At 38.0% G+C, this 23,973-nt stretch overlaps 1 protein-coding gene across 1 annotated transcript; it reads left to right on the top strand.

The window, feature by feature from the left end:
* Positions 1-811: 811 nt before the first annotated feature.
* LOC139733188 (lysosomal amino acid transporter 1 homolog) lies at positions 812-23,973 on the top strand. The gene is made up of 8 exons (XM_071644031.1): positions 812-964; positions 3,245-3,498; positions 4,155-4,284; positions 5,885-5,984; positions 14,257-14,489; positions 20,172-20,258; positions 21,853-22,107; positions 23,869-23,973. Exons 2-8 carry the CDS (start codon positions 3,281-3,283, stop codon positions 23,971-23,973), a joined length of 1,128 nt encoding a protein of 375 aa, XP_071500132.1. The 5' UTR covers positions 812-964; positions 3,245-3,280.

A 23,973-nucleotide genomic window follows, 5' to 3' on the forward strand; every position in this document is an offset into this window, starting at 1 on the left:
TGGAATGGTTATTGCCCATTTGAGTGAGGACTTGGTGTGATGCTTGAAAGGAAGGATGACGTCCGGCGAGAACACTGAATGATGATGGATGACTTATTGTCCAATATTGTTTATTGATTGTTTAATTGTTTCGTTTATTCATTAGTGAACAAACTGCACTGTATAATACACTTATATAATGTGACTCGAATGCAGTCTGTCATTCTCTTGATATGTATACATGTCACTGTCACAGAGACTCCAACCCAAAGCACCATCTGATCTGGAGATTCTCCCGCCTGAAACCCCTAGCAAACGGGAGACTCAAAGTTGATGTGTGCGAAGCACGAAGTTCCTAGGGTTCTAGATGCTCTCTGGTGCTATCTAAGGCTTATTTTTTCAACATACGATAGAAATAAGTAAGAAATCCTTTCCAACGGGAGACAAAGAGGAAGGGCGGGAGAAATTAAATCTTAAGCGGGAGAACGGGAGATTTTGCAAAAATGGGTTTTCGGTGGGAGATCTCCCGTCGAAAACGGGAGAGTTGGAGTCTCTGCAGTCAGTTTACCAGTAAGTATTTTTGTTGTATCCACAGTGGGAGGGTCTGGTCTAACCAAGGAGGTACCGGACCGGAGGTAAGACTACGTACGTTATTGTGAAAGGGTCTCGTGACCACTTCAGAGGTCACATGATGAACAAAGTCAGGAAACCATAAACACTCCCTTCGTACGCGATTTTGGTGCGAGGTGCATGACCGCAGTACGAAACGGTGCGGCCGCGGCAGTAGTCCGAACGTCGCGGGACTTGTCTTTCGTTGACTGGCAGTCGGGTATCGGCCGCGAAATTACGTAGAGAACCAACAGACAGCTAGCTATATCTCGTTAGGGCCGCTGAAGCACGTAGACATTGCCAGTGTAAACTAGTTTTATTGCTGTAGCGTGGAACTTGTCGTCGAAGTTCATCTCAGTGGCAGATTCCAGGAAAGGTAAATATATCATCGGCTTATTACGGATTGAATTAATGTTTGAATTGAAGTAATTATTGCTTTGAATCAATATGAGTAAAGACAGAGAGAGTGAGAGAAGAAAGCAAGGACTCGACGGACTAGAGTGGTGGCGGGCCAGTTACAGTGCCAGTAAGTTTACCATGTTTACGTTCAGTACAATGCAGTACCAGTAGGTCAGTAGTCTGTAGGTTTCTGCTAGAAGTGTTACTCTTTAAATGTAAACTGCAAAAACGCGTAGTACAGTACCGTACCAGTTTTAAGTTTACATCACTTCTTAAGAGAGAGTAGAACTACCTCGAGATCTAGTTTCACTACAGTAGTGTGCTTATAATAATTCATTATAAATAAATCATTGTTATGATTACATGAAGATATCTACTCGAGTCTTGTTAACAATGTTATTCTTGTTAGAATCTAAAAGTGTAGGATGTACTTTAACTGGACTAATGGTAGGACTAACGTTAGTGGTTATGTTTATTTCTTCCCATTTGTTTTGTTGCTGTTTCGATACTGCTCTGGATCTTTTCAGCTACATAGCCATAAATAGCATTAGACACCCAATCTACTCACAAATGCCAAAGAAGATGAAGGTTCCACTTTGTCACATCTTCAACAAGTGTAAATTTAAACAGTTAAATATCATTGTGGAGTTGAATGGCCTTGAGCACTTGTCCACATTTTAAAATGACAAGTTGGTCCTACTACTAGCACTTCTTCTAAGTGCCTAGACAGAATCTCTCTGTTTGGAGGAGTTTTATAAACATTTAAAAGAAATTGACAGTTCTCCTCCAGAGAGAGATTCCATGAAACCAGTCATCTCCAAGGAACATTATCCCTGCCGATAATTACAGACTGACTGATCTTTTGGTGTAGTGCGTACCCGTAGTGGAGTATCTAGACCCTCTAGTAGGCTCAATAGTCACAGGCTTATGATGTGTTATACAGTATTCAGAGTTGTTTCTATTCATTCGGCCTACAGGTCCACATCAAACATTTACTGATTTAGTATTGTTGCACTTTCTTTTAAAAAAAAGATAATGTTTATTAGTGATTAATGATATTCAATGACAATGTGGATTGCTTTAACAATTAAAAAAAAAAAGAAGAAATGCCCTTGCCTATTTGAGAGCTCTCTGTTGCCAATAATGATATAGCATTGACTTGATGACTAAACTAATTTCAGATGATATCAATGCATTTCAAAGAAATAAAATGTGTTCTTACAGTAAAATATTTACCTAATTGACTGCTTGTACAGAATTTTGATGCAAAGGCCAAAGCAAAGATTAGTGAAGATTTTTCCTTGTATTTTGAAGATTTGTTGGGCAGACAGTAAACACAGCATGACAATTTTTGTACCAGTGAGTTTTCGATCATGTAGCATCCACCAACACTACAGATGAATTTCACCCCATACATGATGTCATTGTCATGTACCAGACGTTGCTCAAGCCTAGTTTTCATGCTAATAACTTAATATTTCATATTTCATTTCATGTCCCAGATAGAAACAGTTTCTTGTTGATACTGAGGAATTTTAATACAAATGTGTGCAAACATGTTGCATCATGACAGGCTAACTTATTCTATTTCCTGTACCAATGATTGATACTCAGCCAGATAGTAAGGCTATTCCTGTAAATGAATGATAGTAAGGCTGTCACCATTTGATAAAAAATACAGTTATTCCAGTTTGCCAGATGCCATGTTAGGGGGTTATGCTGTCGATCGTTACAAATGTTTTGTAATGGCCTGACCTTGCTCAGATTTTCATCAATTTCATGTTTGTGTATGTACAGTACTAATATTGTCTTGTGAGCAAAATCCCTTGTAACCCTTGCTCTAAATGAATGGAAAAGAGATTTTTTTTGAGATGGTTGTAGTGCTGCTCAGCATTTTAGCCCTCAGGAGACATCAAGGACATAGGTTCATGTTAACCCGTTGAGGATGGGCTGATTTTGCTACAACACGCATTTCCCATAGACACTTGCCCGAGTATACTCGGAACTCGTCTTCAATAGGTTTGAAATAGATGTGCAATGTTATATGTGAAAAATGATACACAGTATGTGTCAAGCTGCTGCGTATCCAGATGCCTGGTACTGTATTAGGGGTAGAGATGTTGATATATTTACGCAACATTTTTGAAATGCTTCTTGTGTGCATGCACTGCACAGATGAGTGAAGACATCAGATGGTAAATATTTAAACATAAACATGAAATCACATTCTCATGTAAATATTTATAATTTGGAGAAGATTGTGGCATATAATTTACCTTTCTCCAGCACCATAATGGATGATATAACACCACTGAAGCTGCTGTCAGTAGACCTGGGGTATGGGACAAATTTCTACGGCTCCGGTGTGAAGCACGAGAACTGCTCAGCAGAACCTGACCATGTGCCGTGGGTGTGGAACATTTTCAGGGAGTGCGTGACGGACTCCATGGAGTATGCTGGCTTCATTCTTGGCCTTGCGCAAATTTTATGCTGGATTGTGGTTTTCTTTCCGTAAGTATGCACCCACCTTTCACCATTTGTAGTGTTGGTTTTTTTTTAGGGGGGGGGGGGAGAGGGGTGATCAAATGCAATAACATGAATAACAACATAATCATTGATGTACGCTATATGAAAAAAAAAACAAATATGAAACAGCGACTGTATGAAATTCTTGCAGTTGCTCTATTGTCATCTTTGTTGCCACCACCACAATCACCAGTTACGGGAAAAGAAATTAGCGGATTAACCCCTAGTAATTGGAGTGGGCTTCTTGAGTGTGGTTGCAACTCACAGATACCTTTTGATGATAATCATGTTTGAAAAATTATAAACAAGTAGCCAAAATTCTTGTGTGAAGAACAGTTCATATCATTAGATTGATATTTGTTGAATAAAAAATCAACCCCCCCCCAAAAAAAAAAAGAAAGAAAGAAAAGAAACTCAATGTCAGGGGCTCTTCATTTCCAGCAGTTACAGAGGGTCTTATTTATGTGTTATATGAGTTTAATATGAAAGAAACATTATGCAGATTTTGCTCTAATGTGCTCTTTTTCTTTCATTGATTGTAATCAGTTTCTATGCCACCTGTCTGCAATATCTGCCTGTTTGCATTCTACTTTACTCACATACCAGTATCTGCCTGTTCACTTTACTTTACTCACCTCAAGGCAATTCTACGAGAACTACAAGCGGGGCAAGATGGACGAGGCCATAGCGCCCTCGTTCCTCATACTGTGGATGATGGGCGATATGTCCAATATGTTGGGGTGTATTCTAGCCAAACAGCTTGCCACTCAGGTGAGATGTAATGTTATGTTGATTGCGAATATGAAAAAAAGTCTCTGAGAAACTTCTGCGCTTGTGCTCTTGAGACAATGAAAATACGTGACCCGCTATAACAAAAGGATACAAAAGTCGGGGGAGGTCGAATTTCTAAAAATGACATGACATTATTCCCTTACTCTTCTGCTTTAATTTCATACATAACACGACTCATAAAAGTAGTCAGTTTCGGAGATACCAACGATTTTATGAGATTATGTTGAGTGGTCTAAGAAATCAGCATTTTGAGTATAAAACCACCTTCAAAGTTTTCCTTCCGACGCAATTGTGATCAAGGGGAGGTAAGACAGTTTTGCGGCGCTTAATCCAAATCTTCGGACACATTACTGTTCGTTAAAAGTCGGACAATCATGGCTCAGGAAATGCTAATTTCTTGCTTCTTCTTTGGTCATCTTGCTTCAAAATTTTGGCAGATGATAGACAATACAATTAGACTACAAAATTAGGCCAAAACAGAAATTTGATGGTTTTGACTGATTTTGATAATCTGACTTCAAACTCGATTTCCTCGGCTCATCCTTCAGCGAATTTCGGACCTTTTTTTGTTGTGGCGGCTCACATATGCTCTTATTGTGGGTAATAAATTTCACTGGTTGATTTAAAAATGGTGCTTTTAATGAATAGATTTGATGCTTTCATATGAGATCCATGCAGACAAGCCAAGGACTCAAAATATTCAAAATTTGTTTTGTACGGATAAATGCAATAAAGATATCTTAAGTTATATGTCAGGCATATCACTGACTCTGAAAGGCATGTAAATGTCATGTATTTCATGAGGAGAGGAAAATATTTGACAAAAATGATCTAGGCATCCAGGTTATGAAATATTGGCTCTGAATCTACATCATGGGGAAATAGATCTTGAATATCACAACAGTTTACTGTTGCAGGAAAATAGACTGAAATCTCAAATATTTTGAAACAAGAGGCAATTGTTTTACAGTCCAAATACCTTGTAGGATTAATCAGAGTGCCAGTGATTATCAATGACTCGTTTAAAAGTGATTTATTTTTAGTTTCACAAAGATATATCCAATCTCTAAACCATTAGATTCTGTTTAATGACCAAACCTCATCCCAAGAAGGATCTTTAGGTATCCACGAGTAGCATATCCTCTTCATATTTATGTTCCTGACGTAGTAATTGTATATGATTTTGAGCTCTTGCTTTCGTTAAAAATGGATGTTACTCTTTATGACATCATATATATCAAAATAACTATTATACATTGTGTCAGAAAAGCTTAGTCATATCACATAGCTGTATTCATCGATAGAACTTTAAATCATGTGCTGGAATCTGTAATGTTTTACGGCCATTATAGAAACTTCACATGTAACATTTTTTCACACATATTATGACACCTCGTTTCACCTCCCTGGAACAATTCACTGAAACTCATCTGAGGTAGAAAAAAAATGCATTTCCTGCTGAGATGTGTCTTGTACACACTTTGTAGAAGTAATTCATGATTTTGTTGTATTTTACAGTAGTTTGATGTTTTCATGTCGATAACAAGTCTTGATTTTGCTTTGTTTTCTGACTCCATAGCTTGCCACAGCTGCCTATTACATTCTCATGGATGTAATCATCATTTCCCAGTTTGTCTACTATTACATCAAGAACAAAAGGAAAAGAGTTCCAATTGCAGGTAAGAAGTAAAAAAAAAAAAATGTCGTTGTTGAAAATTGAAATGTTTGGAAGTAATCTTTCTTGTACTTGTGTGATTTGTTGATTTGTGTTTGGGGCTTGCTAATGATTTGTTTATTGAAGTAATATTTAGGAAAAAGGTGATGTTCGACTCATTCGTATATTTGTGTCATCTTGAGAACATTTATCATGATTTTGCAAGAAAACAAACCCTTGTATCTGTGCATATATTGTTATGTTTGAAAAACTGCTAGAGCATAAGCATTTGTATGGATACATGTTTATCAAGTTCCTGGGGACAAAACATCAGTTTTACCTTTATCGTAATATGTTTGTCACATTAATCACCTGACTGTTGGTTTGTGTGTGAAATTTGTGCCTATTTGACTCATTGGCACATAAAGGGTTAATCTCTCCATCCTGCATACACTTGTAATTGTAAGATGCAAGGAAGCCATTGCCAAACTCAGAACCCAACATCATTGTCAGTGATCAAAGTAGTCAATTGAGACTGCTATTAAAGGGTACCAGCAGACTCAGGCAACAGGTCAAACAATGAAGGGATTACAGGATACACACTGGACAGTGAGATGGCCAGCACAAGCCCTTTCACCCCTGCCTGGCATTGATCCGCCCTCATGCATGGTGATGGTATCTTGACCCCAAATCCCATCTTGACCCCTAATCCCTTCTCGACCTCTAATCCTGCTTAAAGTTGAATGCCCAGTATGGGTTCAAGTTGCTGAGAACAAAACACAAGTTCTCTCTTTGAGCCCTCCTCCTCAATGAGTTCTAAAGAGAGATCAGTTAAGAATGAACTCCTCTACCAGTGTGATAATAGTCCTCTATCTGTAAGCCTGCATTCTTTGCCTTAAGCTTTCAAGCCATGGTGTTAGCTTTCAATACATACATCAAGCCATGGTTTTAGCTTTCAATACATGTATACATCAGGCCTTGAAATAGGATTTTGGAGGGGCAAGGCCATTTAGAAAAGGGCACTTTTTCCAAGAGGCCAGCCATGAAAGGGCACTTAGGTCAGTCAGAGGGGCACCAAGGCCACATTGAAAAGGGCATGTTGGGTGTTTTTTTTAAAGGGTGATTTTTGCGACGTTGCAAGAATTTTATGTTTTTTTTTTTCATATTCTAACAACAAACCCCCCCCCCCCCCAAATACATAATATATATACAGTCAACCTCGCGTAAGTCGACATAATCGGGACTGAGCAAAACACGTCGACTTACGCGTAAGTCGACATTTTGTCGACTTATAAATGAAAATTAATTTCCTCTGTACAGAGTAAGATTTGGATCACGATGCAGATCGCTACCCATATATCTTACTCCTTTTGCCGCCAAAACATGCCTACTGACATGAGCAACAATGATGTTTTAGTTCATGCATAAATCTTGCGCGGGTTAGTAACGACGACAACGCACAATTCCCAAATCTCTAGAGAGATTTTGAGAGAGCGGGATCGGAAACCTAGGCCCGTTTCTAGACACTTAACGTTTTAAACTTGATTTGAAATATCAAAGGCAAATTCCCCAAAATTGAATTAAACTTTGCGATTTAAATTCAAGTGCGTTGCTGGGAAGATATGCGTGTGATTTCGCATGATTCTGTCGAGATTATTTTTCAGTGCCGACTGAGTTGAAATATGTGTGATTTTCCTTCCCTAAGTCGCCATATTCGTTCTGCTCCGATTCGCAACATTATAACTACCGCTCTGTACGGCGCGGGCCTGTCTGAAATAAGAAGAAGAAAAGTTTGTTCATCCGAAAACGACATCTTTCGGACTACTATAACCTCCGTAAAAACAAACCTCTTACCATTGTCGGACTAATTTAACTTTGGACTGAGATTTAAAACTTCGGCATAGCGAACTTAAACAATAATTCGTTATCATTTTTTTCATTGACACTTTGTGAAGCAGCATGCGTTTCGGTAGTTTGAAACGTGTAAATGTTGCGATGTCTTTCCTCTGCAAGTGCAGACTAAGTTCGGTTACGGCGAAAGTTCCGTTACGAAATAAGAAATAATGCGAGCCTTTTCAACAATAACGCACTTCCGTACATTTTTATGCGTTTAAACGCAGTTTCTAGTTTCGGACAAGAACCGCAAGTCTTTTCTGCAACGCTCTTGCGTTTTAAAAACAGATTTGCATTTGATTTTTAGAGTTGCGTTTAAACGCAATTGAGTTTAAATTTCATACAATTTTCTAGTTTTGTGTTATTATCAAACGCAAGTCTTTTCAGCGTTCCGTGTGATTTGATGGGCTTGTATTTGATTTTCAGAATTGTGTTTAATTTTTAATTTTGCTTACGATAAGTCTTTTAAACAATAACACACTTCCGTAGATGTTTAGAGATGCGTTTAAACGCAATTTCTTATAGTTTCTTACAAAAACCGCAAGTCTTCTCTGCAACGCTCTTACGTTTGAATACACCGTTACGTGATTTGATGGACTTGCATTTGATTTTTAGAGTTGCGTTTAAACGCACTTGAGTTTAAAAAAAAGTTCCCTTCAATTTTCTAGTATCGTGTGATTATCAAACGCAAGTCTTTCAGCGTTCCGTGTGATTTGATGGACTTGCATTTGATTTTTAGTGTTGCGTTTAAACGCAATTGAGTTTAAGTTTCCTACAATTTTCTAGTTTCGTGTGATTATCAAACGCAAGTCTTTTCAGCGTGCCATGTGTTTTGATGGACTTGCATTTGATTTTCAGAGTTGCGTTTAAACGCGAGTTAAAAAAAAAAAAGTTCCCTACAATTTGCATACAGTTGCATTTAATTTGTAATTTTGTTTACGAAATAAAAATTAATGCAAGTCTTTTAAACAATAACACACTTCCGTAGATGTTTAGAGATGCGTTTAAACACAGTTTCTTATAGTTTCGTACAAAAACCGCAAGTCTTCTCTGCAACGCACTTGCGTTTAAATACAGCGTTACGTGTGATATGATGGACTTGCATTTGATTTTTAGAGTTGCGTTTAAACGCAATTGAGTTAAAAAAAGTTCCCTACAATTTTCTAGTTTCGTATGATTATCAAACGCAAGTCTTTCAGCGTTCCGTGCGATTTGATGGACTTGCATTTGATTTTTAGAGTTGCGTTTAAACGCAATTGAGTTAAAAAAAGTTCCCTACAATTTTCTAGTTTCGTATGATTATCAAACGCAAGTCTTTCAGCGTTCCGTGCGATTTGATGGACTTGCATTTGATTTTTAGTGTTGCGTTTAAACGCAATTGAGTTGAAGTTTCCTACAATTTTCTAGTTTCGTGTGATTATCAAACGCAAGTCTTTTCAGCGTGCCATGTGTTTTGATGGACTTGCATTTGATTTTCAGAGTTGCGTTTAAACGCGAGTTAAAAAAAAAAAGTTCCCTACAATTTGCATACAGTTGCATTTAATTTGTAATTTTGTTTACGAAATAAAAATTAATGCAAGTCTTTTAAACAATAACACACTTCCGTAGATGTTTAGAGATGCGTTTAAACACAGTTTCTTATAGTTTCGTACAAAAACCGCAAGTCTTCTCTGCAACGCACTTGCGTTTAAATACAGCGTTACGTGTGATATGATGGACTTGCATTTGATTTTTAGAGTTGCGTTTAAACGCAATTGAGTTAAAAAAAAGTTCCCTACAATTTTCTAGTTTCGTATGATTATCAAACGCAAGTCTTTCAGCGTTCCGTGCGATTTGATGGACTTGCATTTGATTTTTAGAGTTGCGTTTAAACGCAATTGAGTTAAAAAAAGTTCCCTACAATTTTCTAGTTTCGTATGATTATCAAACGCAAGTCTTTCAGCGTTCCGTGCGATTTGATGGACTTGCATTTGATTTTTAGTGTTGCGTTTAAACGCAATTGAGTTGAAGTTTCCTACAATTTTCTAGTTTCGTGTGATTATCAAACGCAAGTCTTTTCAGCGTGCCATGTGTTTTGATGGACTTGCATTTGATTTTCAGAGTTGCGTTTAATTTTTAATTTTGCTTATACTAAATGAAAAAAATAATGCAAGTCTTTTCAACAATAACGCACTTCCGTCATTTCCGTAGATGTATAGAGATTTATTTAAACGCAGTTTCTAGTTTCGTACAAAAACCGCAAGTCTTCTCTGCAACGCTCTTGCATTTAAATACATCGTTGCGTGTGATTTGATGGACTTGCATTTGATTTTTAGAGTTGCGTTTAAACGCAATTGAGTTTCAGGTTCGTAACAATTATTTTCTAGTTTCATATGATTATCAAACGCAAGTCTTTTCAGCAACGCAATTGCGTTTAAATGCAAAAGTTGCGTGTGATTTGATATCACCTGCATTTGATTTTTTGAGTTGCATTGTAATAAATCTTTTTAGAAAGGGCCCTGGTTTTAATACCGCTTCGGAATAATCAACGTTAGAATATTCGGATTTACAAAAACAGGGGCAGGGGGCACATACCCCCCCCCCCTATACTTTTTGGGGCACCATATCAAATGTGCCCCCCTTTCTGGAATATGCCCCTTTTTAGGAGAATGGGACCGATTTTGCACCAGGGCAACTGAAAGTACAAAAAGGGCCTGGAAGGAGCACAGGGGCAGCTCTCGGGGGGGGGGGGGGGGGGGGGGGGCAGGGGTACACAGTGCCCCTCCACCTTTTGGAGGATCAACTAAATGTGCCCTTTTTTCTTTGAAGGTGCCCCCTTTTTCCTGTAAAGGGGGACACACTTCTTCCTAAGGGGCAGTTTTAAGAACAAAAAGGGCACTTTGAGGAACAAAAAGGGCACTTTGAGGAACGAAAAGGGCACTTTGAGGAACGAAAAGGGCACTTTGAGGAACGAAAAGGGCACTTTGAGGAACGAAAAGGGCACTTTGAGGAACGAAAAGGGCACTTTGAGGAACTACAAGGGCACTTTGAGGAACAAAAAGGGCACTTTGAGGAACAAAAAGGGCACTTTGAGGAACAAAAATCAAAAAGGGCACTTTGAGGAACAAAAAGGGCACTTTGAGGAACACTTTCAACTAACCAGCCAACCCGTGTTCACATACAGTGTTACGGGGGTGGGGGATCTGCACAATTTTTTTTTAACATTTTATCTCACTTTTTTTTCGCATGCGTGCCCTCGATCACATTTACTGTGAGCATGCGGGCATGAATGCAGAGCGAGAGAGATGGCAATTCTCGCAGCCGTCCGACATGCTCCAGACGATTTAATAGCCGCATTCCCCACACTAACACACGCATGCACATACTGCACCCACCCAACGCGCTCAACCGCTGATTGCGACACTCGACGTACAGACACCATCAACTTACTTCCGTACGTACGCGCGGGCACACTATGAATACAGTCCAAGAAGTGGACTACTACCTAGCTAGTAACTCTATGGCCGCTGCGCTGCGGAGGCAGTCGGAACGGTCAAAGCCGGTCGGCCGTACCGTACGTACATAAGTACAAGTGTACGTACACGTCGTCTCGTTGAGTTTGAATCAGATAAGAATAGTGGGACGCGAGTGAACTGAACAGAAGGTATGATATTTGAGATGAGGAAATTTGTTCAAGCTTATTGAAGTGTAGACTTTGAGAAAGGGCATATTATACGTCATATACAATAACTTTCATTCTAAAAGGGCACCACGGCCACAAGAAAAAGGGCACATTTTTTTTTTGGCCGTAACTTTGATCACGGAAGAAAGGGCATTGCGGCCAACGAGAGGGGCACCGACGGCCATGGCCGTCGGTGGCCGTCGGTTAATTCGAGGCCTGATACATACTGATGAGTCTTGGGTCAACCAGTTGCATGTATGTTTTGTTGCAGTGGAGATAAACCTGTGTGTACATTATGTATATCAAACGTATAAAACATAGTTTAAGAAAGTAAGTGTTCACATTAGGGCAGGGACCAAGGGGATGGGGTGGTAGGGACTTTGGAGACTGCAAGAACCCCACTTCTCAACAAAAACAAAGATACTAAATAGATTTTTTTTTTTAAAGATAAAAAAGCCAACAGTAACAACCAACAAAACAACAACAACAACAAAAGAGAATTTTGTGTAGTTTGCATGCTTGTACATTTGGTTTTGACCAATCTTCTTGTTTTTACCAAGAGAGGGACAAGACTAATTGAAGTGTCTCCAATGAAGTGGAAGATAAAAAAACACAAACAAACAGTATGCTCATTTTAGAATTCAGTGCGATCAACACTATGCAGCATGCTGAAAAGCAAGAGTTTATTGAGTTTGAAGGCAATTCAAATGAAATTTGGCCCACCAGTTTGTCTTGATGTATTGCTGTGCCAGCCACACTTTAAGAGTGACGTAAAGTGAGTGTCTATCGTAACAATGCATGCATTTCAATTTGTACATTTTTGAAGAGAGGTAAAAGATGCTTTTACCATTGTAACTACATACTATGGTGAGGTAGCAAAGGGAATCTTGCAGGACAAACAACTCTCCTCTTTTTTATAGCATTTTAACTAAAAATTTGGCAACCCAGTTGGTCTTGTGGTATCCAGTTTTCAAGAGTGGCTAAAAATGGAAGGCTTTCCTAACAACGTTTAATGGCAAAAAAATAAGGGGAAACCCTGTGAAGAGTCTACTTCCAAAGTCTATTTGGAAGTCTCATTTGCCATAATTAAAATCCTTTCTCAAGAAAAATTGTGGGAATGGGACATTAATTACTTTCAATTATATTTTCATGCATAGAAAAGGGGCATATTGTTCATATCATATATCATACCATTTAGTTTATGATTGCATTGCTCAGTAAAAGAACATGCTTTGTTAGAGTTAAGCCAAATTCTCTGACCAGACGCTTTTTTTTTTCATAGCTGGGTTGTTTGTATATGCATGAAAAGAAGGACAAATTCGTTCGAGTTTTCAAAGAATAATGTGAAGAAAAAATCATGAAATTCTCATTACTTTCACAATAAAGAGATCATTATTAATCGACCCGGGCATATACAATGAACTAACCTTTCACTGTATCCTGTTATATGTTTAACCACTCAACATTTAGACCTGCATTTTGTATTTAATAGTTTTCTTGCAACAGGGTCAAACAGATTTCGTTCCTTAATGACTTCCACGACCAATAGTACATTGTACCCCGGTCAGGGAAGGATAATAAGTGTTAGTTTGCTTTCCTTTCCTTGTACTCTTATACAGATGTTTATTTGATACATATGATGTGTGAAACTTGTCTCTGGTGATCAGTGATTATGGGATAACATAAAACATGCCTGATGAGACAGAAGCCATTAGTACATATGTTGTAATGATTTTGAAGAGCAGTAAGCCCAGTCATGAAAGTAGAAGGATAATTATTCATCATTTTGTAGGGAAATATCAGGATCTTATGGAGCTGCTGAGTGAATTGTGTGATGTCAAGTTCTGGTCTGTCATGTTTTCAAAGATATTTGTTTGTAACGTATACTTTAACCATGTAAATATATCAAAACAAAATATACTTGATATTGTACATAATGTGTAGTTGTCTGTAATATTTATATTGTCTTTACAACATTACAAGAGTACACATATCCCATGCAAAATTAGAAATGAAACAGTCTTCAATTTATATTTTCCAACAGCATTAGTAATGAGTTTCAGTCGTTGAAATGATTGGAGAACAAGTGTGAAGGTCATTTCACTTTACTTTTGCTATTTGAAGAAATGTATTTCTGGTTATTTGTAAGCAATATTTCTATCAAATTCAAATGGTCTTATGAAACAAATCTAGACAAGGAGAAATGGGCAAACCACTGAATTATCTGTGAAGTAGATAGGAGCCTTGCCTGACATAGTTACCACATTTTACTGAAACCTGGAATACTCTGATTGCAATGACATTCTCTTTTCTGACAGTGATGAACATAATTTTTTTACTAATGATAATCACTCACCTTCATTAAGAGAGTTTAGAATATCATTCCTTTGTGATGTTTACTGTTTGTAAATTTAAGTCATCATGTTGTATCAAATCAAGGCTAGTGCTTACTCTAGCCATTTACATCCATTTACTCTAAGTTTACTGCTAGAGTAATCCATGAAGCAACAGAATGGTTCAGTGTTTAGGTGTAAGCAAGGTTTCAATTTTATTTAGAATATCAGGGAGAATCTATGGTTCAACATACATGTACTTAACAATACCTGAGTATCACAAAAAGTTTAATAAATATATTATTGATAAGAGTGTAATGAGAGAAAATAATAGAATTGATTTGTGATTTTGCATGTAAACTCATGTCACTATCTCGCAAGTTGGCTTCATTCTCTGATTCCATTTACAGAGGCTTCACATGAACACCCGTCAATTCAGTCGCTGTCAAATCCCTCGCATGTCATCTACTGTTGTGGCTTCCTCTTCTCAACCAGTCTTCTCATGTCATTACCATGGCAACAGGGCCAGGCCTCCTCCCATCACATACAATCCCATCATGCCGCAGGGCGGTCGCTGCTCTCAGTCGGCAGCGACGACGGTTGTATACAGTATTACCGCCACACGCAGGATTGTATATTCACTGTAAGTAATTCTAAAGGCCTTGCGTTTCACTGTTACCCCCGTTCCACTGATCATCAAAAGCTCATCTTATCTCCAATACAAAATGTCTACGTAACAGATATCAACATTTGGGCAGTGAGTTAGTTCAGTCAGCATGTCTGCCTCGTGATCCAAAGGATCTTGGTTCGATACCAGGTGGGGTCCCACTGAGTAATGTTGTGTGTAATCATGCTGTCCCTTCTAGTAAGTGGCAAAACACTCTGTCCCTCAGATAGGATGTAAAATGGAGGTCTTGTGTGTGAGAGTCACAACTTATGCATATTGTATCCAGATCTCGCTTCATTTTTTCATCGCAGAGAGCATGGTGTCTAACCAGGTAAAGTAGTCCCACCTTACATCCAACTGGACCCCATGGAAGACCAACTATTGAAGCTATTGGGCTATGGAGCTGTCTTCTCAGATGGAAATGAAACAAACAAAATTAACAAAAAACAAACAAACAAACATCAATGGGAGGTACAAAGACACTACACTCTGGCAGTAAATATCCTTGTTTGTACATAAAATGAACATCCATTTTTCTCCTTTTTAAATAAAACTTTCACAGTTTGGATTCCACCCTTTCTCTGTTTTAAATGTCAATTTGGAAACATAGTGGCAAGTGCATGCAAAGCACTGTGTTTAATTTTTATATCCCTTTCAAATTTTCCAGTGATTTCTTCTTGTAGTCCTCTTAAGTCAGTTGTTTAAGTGAACATAAGGTGCATATATAGTATGTGTCAGTTCACACACCACTCCGTCTCTGTGTACATGGAGTCAACAAATCCACTGTGCTTGAATTCTGAATAGTGCGAACTTAAAAATGTTCCATTTTGTCAATTTTGCAAGCACTCTGAACCTTATGGGAAGAGTATACTGAATACCAATTTTAATGTATTATATTGTAGTGCCTGACTCTCTCCAATAGCCTCAAGCAAACTGCACCGATTTCTCTGATTTCACCTCTCACATGCTTCATATGGTAGCTACCAACTACTCAAGTACAATTGCAGTATACCACGTGACTTCTTTACATTTAGCAGACACACCGCGTGGTAGCAGCTCAGTCACATGCTGTGATATCGAGAGGATGTGAGATAGATACCAAGTATGACCCAAGGGCATCCTGCTTGTTGTTTCCTCTTTTTAATTGAGATAAATTTATCAGATCTATGACAGTGCAGCCTCCTTTCAGGGATACATTACCAGTGGTCGAGGTCTGAGCGGCTGAAGGCTTTGTTAGTGCTATCTAATCAGTTTTTAAATGTATCAAGTGTGGGTGAGAAAGGCTAATGAGTATGCACATTCTTCTTGAGTGCACATGTATGATAGTGAAGTGAATGTGTTGTGAATAGAATGAGACCAAAGGTGAAGGTACATGACATGTTTGCAAGTATGTCAACTTATCACCCTGTAATTGGGCATACCTCTGATATTTCCTTCATGCACTTTAGTCTGAGGAGGGCCTCAAGGGTGTCAGCATGGCTCTAATGATGTATCAGATTAACCTCCTTTTCTGTTTTGTAGTATTGCAGGGTCGTGAGAATTCAGAGATTAATCTGATTTCGTACTTTTTTTACTCTGCCCAAAACCCACTTTACAGACCTTTTGCAGTTCAAATGCATTGAAATATTAAGAATTTAAGGCACTTCAGACTTTTTTTTGATCGATAAGTTTCAGATTTCTTTCAGACTTTTTATGCCTCCGCCACGTAGTGGTGCCGGAGACATTATGTTTTCGGGTTGTTCGTCCGTCCGTCCGTACGTCCGTACGTACGTCTGTACGTACGTCCGTACGTACGTCCGTCCGCTTTCGTTTACGCGATAACTTGAGTAATATTTACTGGAATTTTACCAAACTTGGTCCAAGTATGAAGTATGATGGGGCAATGATTTGATTAGATTTTAGGTGAAATTGGCTAAAGGTCAAAGGTCAAGGTCAAATCATGAAATTTATCCGTTTACGCGATAACTCAAGACTGTATGGAGCAAATTTCACCAAACTTTGTTGGAGGATGATGTATGATGGGACAATTACTTGATTAGTTTTTCAGTGAAATCGGACAGAGGTCAAAGGTCAAAGATCAAGGTCAAATCCTAAAATTTATCTGTTTACGTGATAACTCAAAACTGGATGAAGCAGCTTTCACCAAACTTGGTCCAAGGATGATGTATGATGGGACAATTAGTTGAGTAGATTTTAGTGACATTGACAAGAGGTGAAAGGTCAAAAGGTCAAGGTCAAATGCTAAAAATGTTGCTATTTCCCCCATATCTATGCAATGCCCGCAGTTATTTTCTTGAAACTTAGTGTAGACATGTACTACTGCATAAAGATTCTCCAGAGAGAGTTTCATGTCATAAGGTCAAAGGTCAAAAGGTCAAAGGTTAGGTGAAAATGTTGCAATATCACTTTTCTCACAAATGGTTCAATGTATCTTCATGGAATTTGGTACATATGGGCAATTCCGCGGTTAGTAACGTTACATTTGAACAAATTTAGATATTTGTTTTTACTACTAAATTACCATTTATTCATTTCAAGCCAAAATTATGTCAAAAACATATTCATCATTCCCAGGTTTATGATACAGAAAAGAATGAATACAATCTGAGAAATAATAGCATTGCTATGGCAACTTAAAGGGCTGGTTAGTAACGTTACGAAAAAAGGACACGACAAAAAAATCAATGTCTTGCAACAAAAAGTGTGCAAAAATTCAAGTTACTTCAAACAAAGTGTTGCATTAATTTCAATTATTGCATCATGACAAATGTTCACACAATGTTTTTTAGCAGTTCGACCAATAATTTCTAAGCTAGACCCCCAAATGCATGGTTAGTAACGTTACGGTTAGTAACGTTACATTTGTCCGGAGTAATTCTGCAGGTCATTTCACCCTTTTGTAATTGACAAAATGTCACATGACTTCTAGAGTATTTAAATGTATTTATCTTTTACCCTTTAGCAAAACTTTGAGGAAAAAATTTCAAAGGAACCCACTGTAATTTGCATTTAAGTGAATTTCAGCATCCCCAGTCCCACATGTACATTTTAAATGATGGTTTTAGATCTCGCGAAATCAAACAACACGAAAGATAAAATCTACTGAATTTGAAAGACCTTAATGATTGGTGAACATCCATGACATTAGTTGATACCTAGATTAAAGAGTAAGATAAGAGGCACATTTCTTTTATCCATGTCATGTCCACCTAACTGCGGAATTGCCCATATGCATGTACTGACTGGCAGGGATTATCTAGGGAATTTAGGGGTCATGGGTCAATAGTCAGGGGGTCAAAGGTCAAGGTCAACTCCTCAAAATGTTACTATTTCCCTCATATACTAGTATATGCAATGATTGCATTATTAGTTTTAAAATTTAATATATGTACATGTATTACTTAATGGAGATTCTCTTGGAAATTTCCAGCCAGAAGGTCAAAGGTCAAAGGTTAAGGGTCAAAGCTTAGGTTTAAATGAAAAAAAAAAAGAGATGTATTTTGTACTGTAATTACACTCTTTCTTCATACCTTGAAAATTATACTCAATGCATAAACTTATAATAAGGTCGGTCAGAAGTCAAGTAAAAATGTTCAATTCCCCAAATATGTGTACCTGCACTCTTTAATAGACAATTACAGTTCGTGGAAAGTGAACATTCAAGATATTTCTGATAAACCTGTTATTTCGATATTTTGCCAGTTATGTGAAACTGTCATCACACATTGTGAAGACATTGTACTATACACCTATTGGGAGAATCGTGCATTATGGCGGAGGCATCAGTCGCCGTAGCGACATTTCTAGTTTTTTTCTGCAAGTACTCTCACACTCCTGCAAATGTGAATACACTGTCAATAGTGACAATTTGTGTTTACATTGGTGATAGACAGCTCTTAAAGATTGAAAATTATTTTCTAATTTGGTTGTTTCTCTCATTGTAACCACCAAAGTAAAAGCAAGATTCCTGTCAATTTTTCAGTCTTATGAAGAAGACAATCAACAAATTTGGTGGTCCATTGGATGTTTTAGCATGCCACAGCAACATAAAAGCATTTTTGCACAACATCTTTAAAAAAAAAAAAGTAACATTTTATGCACTGTGCCTGAAATTTATGACACGCTGGCAAAGAACTTTTGCTGTAGAGTCACATATGTCAGCAAACATAGAAACACGCAACTGTATTTGCCACACTGTGTTAAGCAATCCTTAAATGTGTTAATTGAATAAGACATCATGATTGGCAAGTGACATATGTACATGTATGTCACTTCCTGTAAAGACTGAGAAAGGAGGTCATTCAGGACTCATGGTCTGAATCACTGATTACACTTATTCCCATAACTGGTTTATAGTCTGGATTATGAACCAGTGTTGTAAGAATGAAATCACAAATAAACCAGCATGAAGGATGATATGAAAATCCTGGACAGCAGTTCTTACAAGTGTGTATTAGTTTTGATACAATGTATTTTTTTTTTTTACTGCAGTAGAAAAAGTTACCGATGTTGAGACTACAGCTTTAACTCTTTATGTGCCATGGTGGAAACCCCTTGTGTGCCACGTTATTCCGAGACATGAAGGTAGTCATGCTTTGAGAAAGAATTCTGTTTTTCTAACTTGTATAACCTCTACAAATTTCTGTTAGGATGGGCATAATAGTAGGCAAAGTTAAAGAGGAATGCCAAGCTTTGTGTCGATATAAATTATATGATGAATCTATTTTCAATTTCTCTTTCAAATGACCAGTTGCTACATTACTGTGAAGGCATGACTTTTGCACATAAAACCGTGACAGGAACTTAGAATGTACGAGCTAATCTAGTTGGGAACACCGCTTGATAGTAGATCACCACATAGAATGCAAGCCGTATATGAGAGGAACAAAAGCACGAAAAACACTTTCATTGTGCCGCGGGATTAGCAGTGATTAGCGATTTATCGATCCGTTTTGGCAGCTTTGTTTGTTGAGCAGAATATGCGAAGTTGGCACGCCGTTGACTGAGCCGGACGTGCGAACGTGGCACATAAAGAGTTAATGTTCTCCTTTTTGTAAACTCAGTAGTAGTGTGCTAGAAAGTTGAGTACTTCATGCAGTAGTGTTTCAGTTTCGAAATGCCATTGTGCTGCCAAAGAAATCAGTCTGATATACACATCAGTATTTCATATGAACACAAAAGTGTAGAAGTTGTTAACCCGTTGAGGACGAGTCCCCGAGTGTGCTCGGGCAGGTGTCTACGGGAAATGTGTGTTGTCGCAAAACCCGTCCGTCTTCAACGGGTTAAAATAGTATACTGTTTAGTGCTGTAGGAGAGCTCTTATAGACAGCATGATTATAGAATGCACACATACATGTTCACATGTGGACCTGGCTATGCAAGATGTGACTTTTCTTTTGAGACCATAAACAAAAATGTGCCAATTTTCAAACTTGGGAATTCAGATGTACACTGTGGAAGAATCATTTCATAGTTTGCTTCACACAGATCACATAGCTGTCATCAACTTTGATTTGAAATTTAATAGGTGACTTGAGAAAATATCTCTTTTTCTTACAGAGTGAGTGCTGAATTAATTTATGTAATTAACATGTAATATTTAGCCACTTTCATCACCTGCTTCTTTTATGTTTTATCCATCTCTTCTTCCACCAACAGACTACACTAGACATCATTGGCTATGTATGTGGCTGCTTCTCAGGAATTTTCTATGTAGGATCAAGGGTTCCGCAGCTCATCAAGAATGTGAGTATGAATCACTGTGGAGATTAATTGTCAGTGCATCTCCTCTACTGCGTTTGTTAGCAGGAATTATAAATGGGCTTTAGAATCTCTGCAATCTGATTGGTCAGTTATCATGCATTGATCTTTTACTGATCCACACTAAGCCATGCGTCCTGTAAAATCCAAACGCATGGCCATGGGTCTGGTAAAGTCCGAAGGCATGGCTCAAGCCTTGTAGGTGTACTGGAAGCGTGATGAGGAAAAAGGTTGAATTTTCATGAATTTATGGGGCCATTTTATAAAACAAATAATGCACAGGCCTATTTCGTTGATCAATGAGAATTGGATGCTCCCATTTAACTTTGGAAACAGTCTAAAACCCACTCACTGCACTCATGGGCTTAACCCTAACTTACCTGGGGGGGGGGGGGGGGGCCATAATGGCCCCCCCCCTCGACAAATTCAGCGACCATTCCGGCGCGCAAAATTTTTTGACCGCGCCGCTCGCTGACTTTTTACTTTCAAGTCTCACGCAACTTTTGAGACCAAATTTGTCGCGCCCGGGCATACCGTTCCGAAGCCACGCCCCTTCAAAAAATTTTCGTCAACCCCAAAATCGCTCAAAAACGTGATTTTGTGTACAAAGTCAATACAAATTGTGTTTTTTCAATTAATTCATATAAAGATTCATATTTTTCATTTTAATGGCTGAAATCAATTCATTTTAGTATAATTATGCTTCAAAAAATGTGTATGACAAATTCTGTTGAAAAAAACAACAAAAACAAAAGTTCGAAAAAACAAAGAAATACATAAAAAATTGATAAAACAATAAAAAACATAAGAAATTAGTTTTGATACTGAATTTTTTTTTACACGCAAATGTTTGGAATGTCAATAGGAAATTTACACCAAAAATCAGCATTCCATAAGCTTTTATAAGCCAATTACAGATGAAAATGAGGTCTTTTGCATATATTTGCATAATTAATTGATTTAAAATAGAAAATGCAAATTTTTTGAAAATCTAACTTAGCAGTCTTGTAGATTACATCCGGCTTTATGTTCATGCAAAATTTTGCGGCGATCGCGCGATCAACGGCCGAGATCTGAAGGGGGGGCCATAATGGCCCCCCCCCCCCCCCCCCAGGAATTCAAGCTCGCTAAATAGCCCAGGTAAGTTAGGGTTAAACAGTTCCAAAGTTAAACTCATGCCTCCAATTCTCACTGATCCTCTTTGCCCTTTGCATCATTTGTATAATACATGTATTAGTTCAATTTGAGAATGGTCTAAAATCCCTTGCAGTGTTTGAGCCACACATATGAAATGTGAATGTTTTCATCCTTTGATGATCTATATATTCATGGATGAATATGTCAGGTCTTTACTTTTGCACTTTCTTTTCTCTCTTTGTTATCATTCTGTGATTATGATAATGATTATCATTGTCATCATTGTTATCATGATCTTCTGTCATTGTTCTTACATTACTCAGTATCATTATTGCTATTGTCATGATCATTTGCTCGCACAATTTTAGTCACTTTTTCAGTCAGCTGTGGCGTGATACTGTTCCCCAACCTATTATCATAATGTCTTCTTGTTATTCTCAAGTTTAAGAGAAGGTCAGTGGAGGGCGTGTCCATGCTGATGTTCATCTTGACAGTCATGGGCAACATCTTCTATGGAGCATCAATTCTCATGGAGGACACATCTGTGGTCTTCGTCCTCAGACATCTTCCCTGGCTTGTGGGCAGTCTGGGAACCCTCTTCTTCGACTGCATCGTATCCTTTCCAATCTCCAATTTCCAATTTGTTTCGTCTTTGCACATTCTCTCTTGCCAAAGAAACTTGCTCTGCATAGGATTTGTGTGTGCTAGCTGTTGGAACCCTCTTTATGGAGTTTTGTAATACTTACGAGGCATTACAAATGCTTGCCACCATTCCCCTCTATGAAATTACAAATATTGTAAATATCAGTATTATCCCGGGATTGATTTTTCATGCTGAGCGGCTCAAAAACGTGTTTGCAGGTTTTTGAACTCGTGCTGCACAATTGTCAATCCATTCACAATGTGCAGAGAAGATTATTATTATTATTATTTTTATTAATTCGACCAGGTAAAGAATATAGGATACATATCATTAAAATCACAAACATGAAACAAAAACCAGAATGAACATTACAAAGGATACACTGTACTGTACACATTACACAAAATGAAAATGAAATGAATGGAGACTACATGAGGGTCAGGGCACACAAAAGTAAATACATTTTACTATTGCCCATAGGCATGTGAACCCACACATGTTGCCCCTAAGAAACATTTAACAATCATTAAAAAATTATCACTCAACCCCTGATCCCCACCCCTTAACTCCATAATCCTTATCAAACTTCAAGACATAAAAAAACACTATACAATTGTGAAGATATTTTTGTGGGTTTTAGAATCTATGCGAGCCCAAAGTGGCTTGAAATACACGAAATGAATACCGCGAAAATATTTGTGTTTACAGTATCATGTCAGACTGCTCTCATGTATGAAATAATATTTGCTTTATAATACAGATGTGACCCTGCATCACAAAACTGACAAGAAGTCACCAGGCATTGATTTTTAGTTACGGGCAGATTCTGAAAGAGCAAACTTTTAATGATTTATAACTTAATTTAGATGGACCTCCAAACCTCTCTAGATATTGGAAAGAAAGTTCACACTCTGGAAATGTGTTTACTGAAAAAAGAGGCTTTGAAGTTTAGGGTCTATTCAAGTGCTTAATCTCGTCAACCTGCACTCTGTGTGATGAATAAGGCCGAAAAAAACAAAAAAAACAAAACAGGATGTAAAACTCTGATAACCACAGTGAAGGGATTATCAGATTAACCTAAAATTTTACACACTCATTAAGCACATTCTACTTATGACTGGTACCAACTTTAAATGCAGTAGCAATATCTTTTCAGAAGCTATCAGAGTTTAAAGTTAACATTGTTTAAAGTTTTTTAATGAAATCTGAAGAGACCTGTAAGACATACTAAATCACACTATTCTCTAAAGAGTAGTGTTCAGTTAAAACTGCCAAAAATACCTTTCCCATTTGTTTTATAAATCCAAACTTTAGAATTTCATAGAAGTATTGTTCTTTCAGAAAATAGAAGGAAAAAAACACCTAAAAATTGACTATGTTCACCAAGTTGCTCTTTATCCTGAGCTGTTCTTAGTTGTGTATGCTGCACAGCAGTCATGAAGTGCCCGTGAATGATTGCATACAGTTTCAAAATCCTGATTTGTATGTTTTCATGATGACCTCCCTGTGCCTCGGGGATTCTCATATTGTTTTACCCAATAGGAAAGTATAACACAAATTGTAGCCAGGTTTGGGGTTAATCGTCTGATGATATAACAGCTTGGCGAGTTGTGGCTAGTCCAGTGACACATAATGGGTTAATGTCAATCCCTTCTAAGTAGCAACGACACAGCTCCTTTAATTAAGCCTCTGTGGACCACCACTTACAGATGGCACTGATGCTTGTTGCTGATTGGTACAGACAGGGTTAAACGAATGGCCAGGAATTCCTTACCCTTGATTTTCCTTAACTCATCCTCCCCTGACACCACTCAGATGCTGTGTCAATTTGCTACCTTCCGGTACTTTCGGACGAAGCCGATCAGGACTGAACAAGAGATAGAGGAAGACAAGAGACGATTGCTCCATGGCACCTTGTAG

This window comes from Diadema antillarum, unplaced genomic scaffold, assembly GCF_040938485.1.
Source record: "Diadema antillarum isolate AM-2024a unplaced genomic scaffold, OU_Dant_1.0 seq00000462_RagTag, whole genome shotgun sequence".
In the NCBI taxonomy this organism is placed as follows: Eukaryota; Metazoa; Echinodermata; class Echinoidea; order Diadematoida; family Diadematidae; genus Diadema; species Diadema antillarum.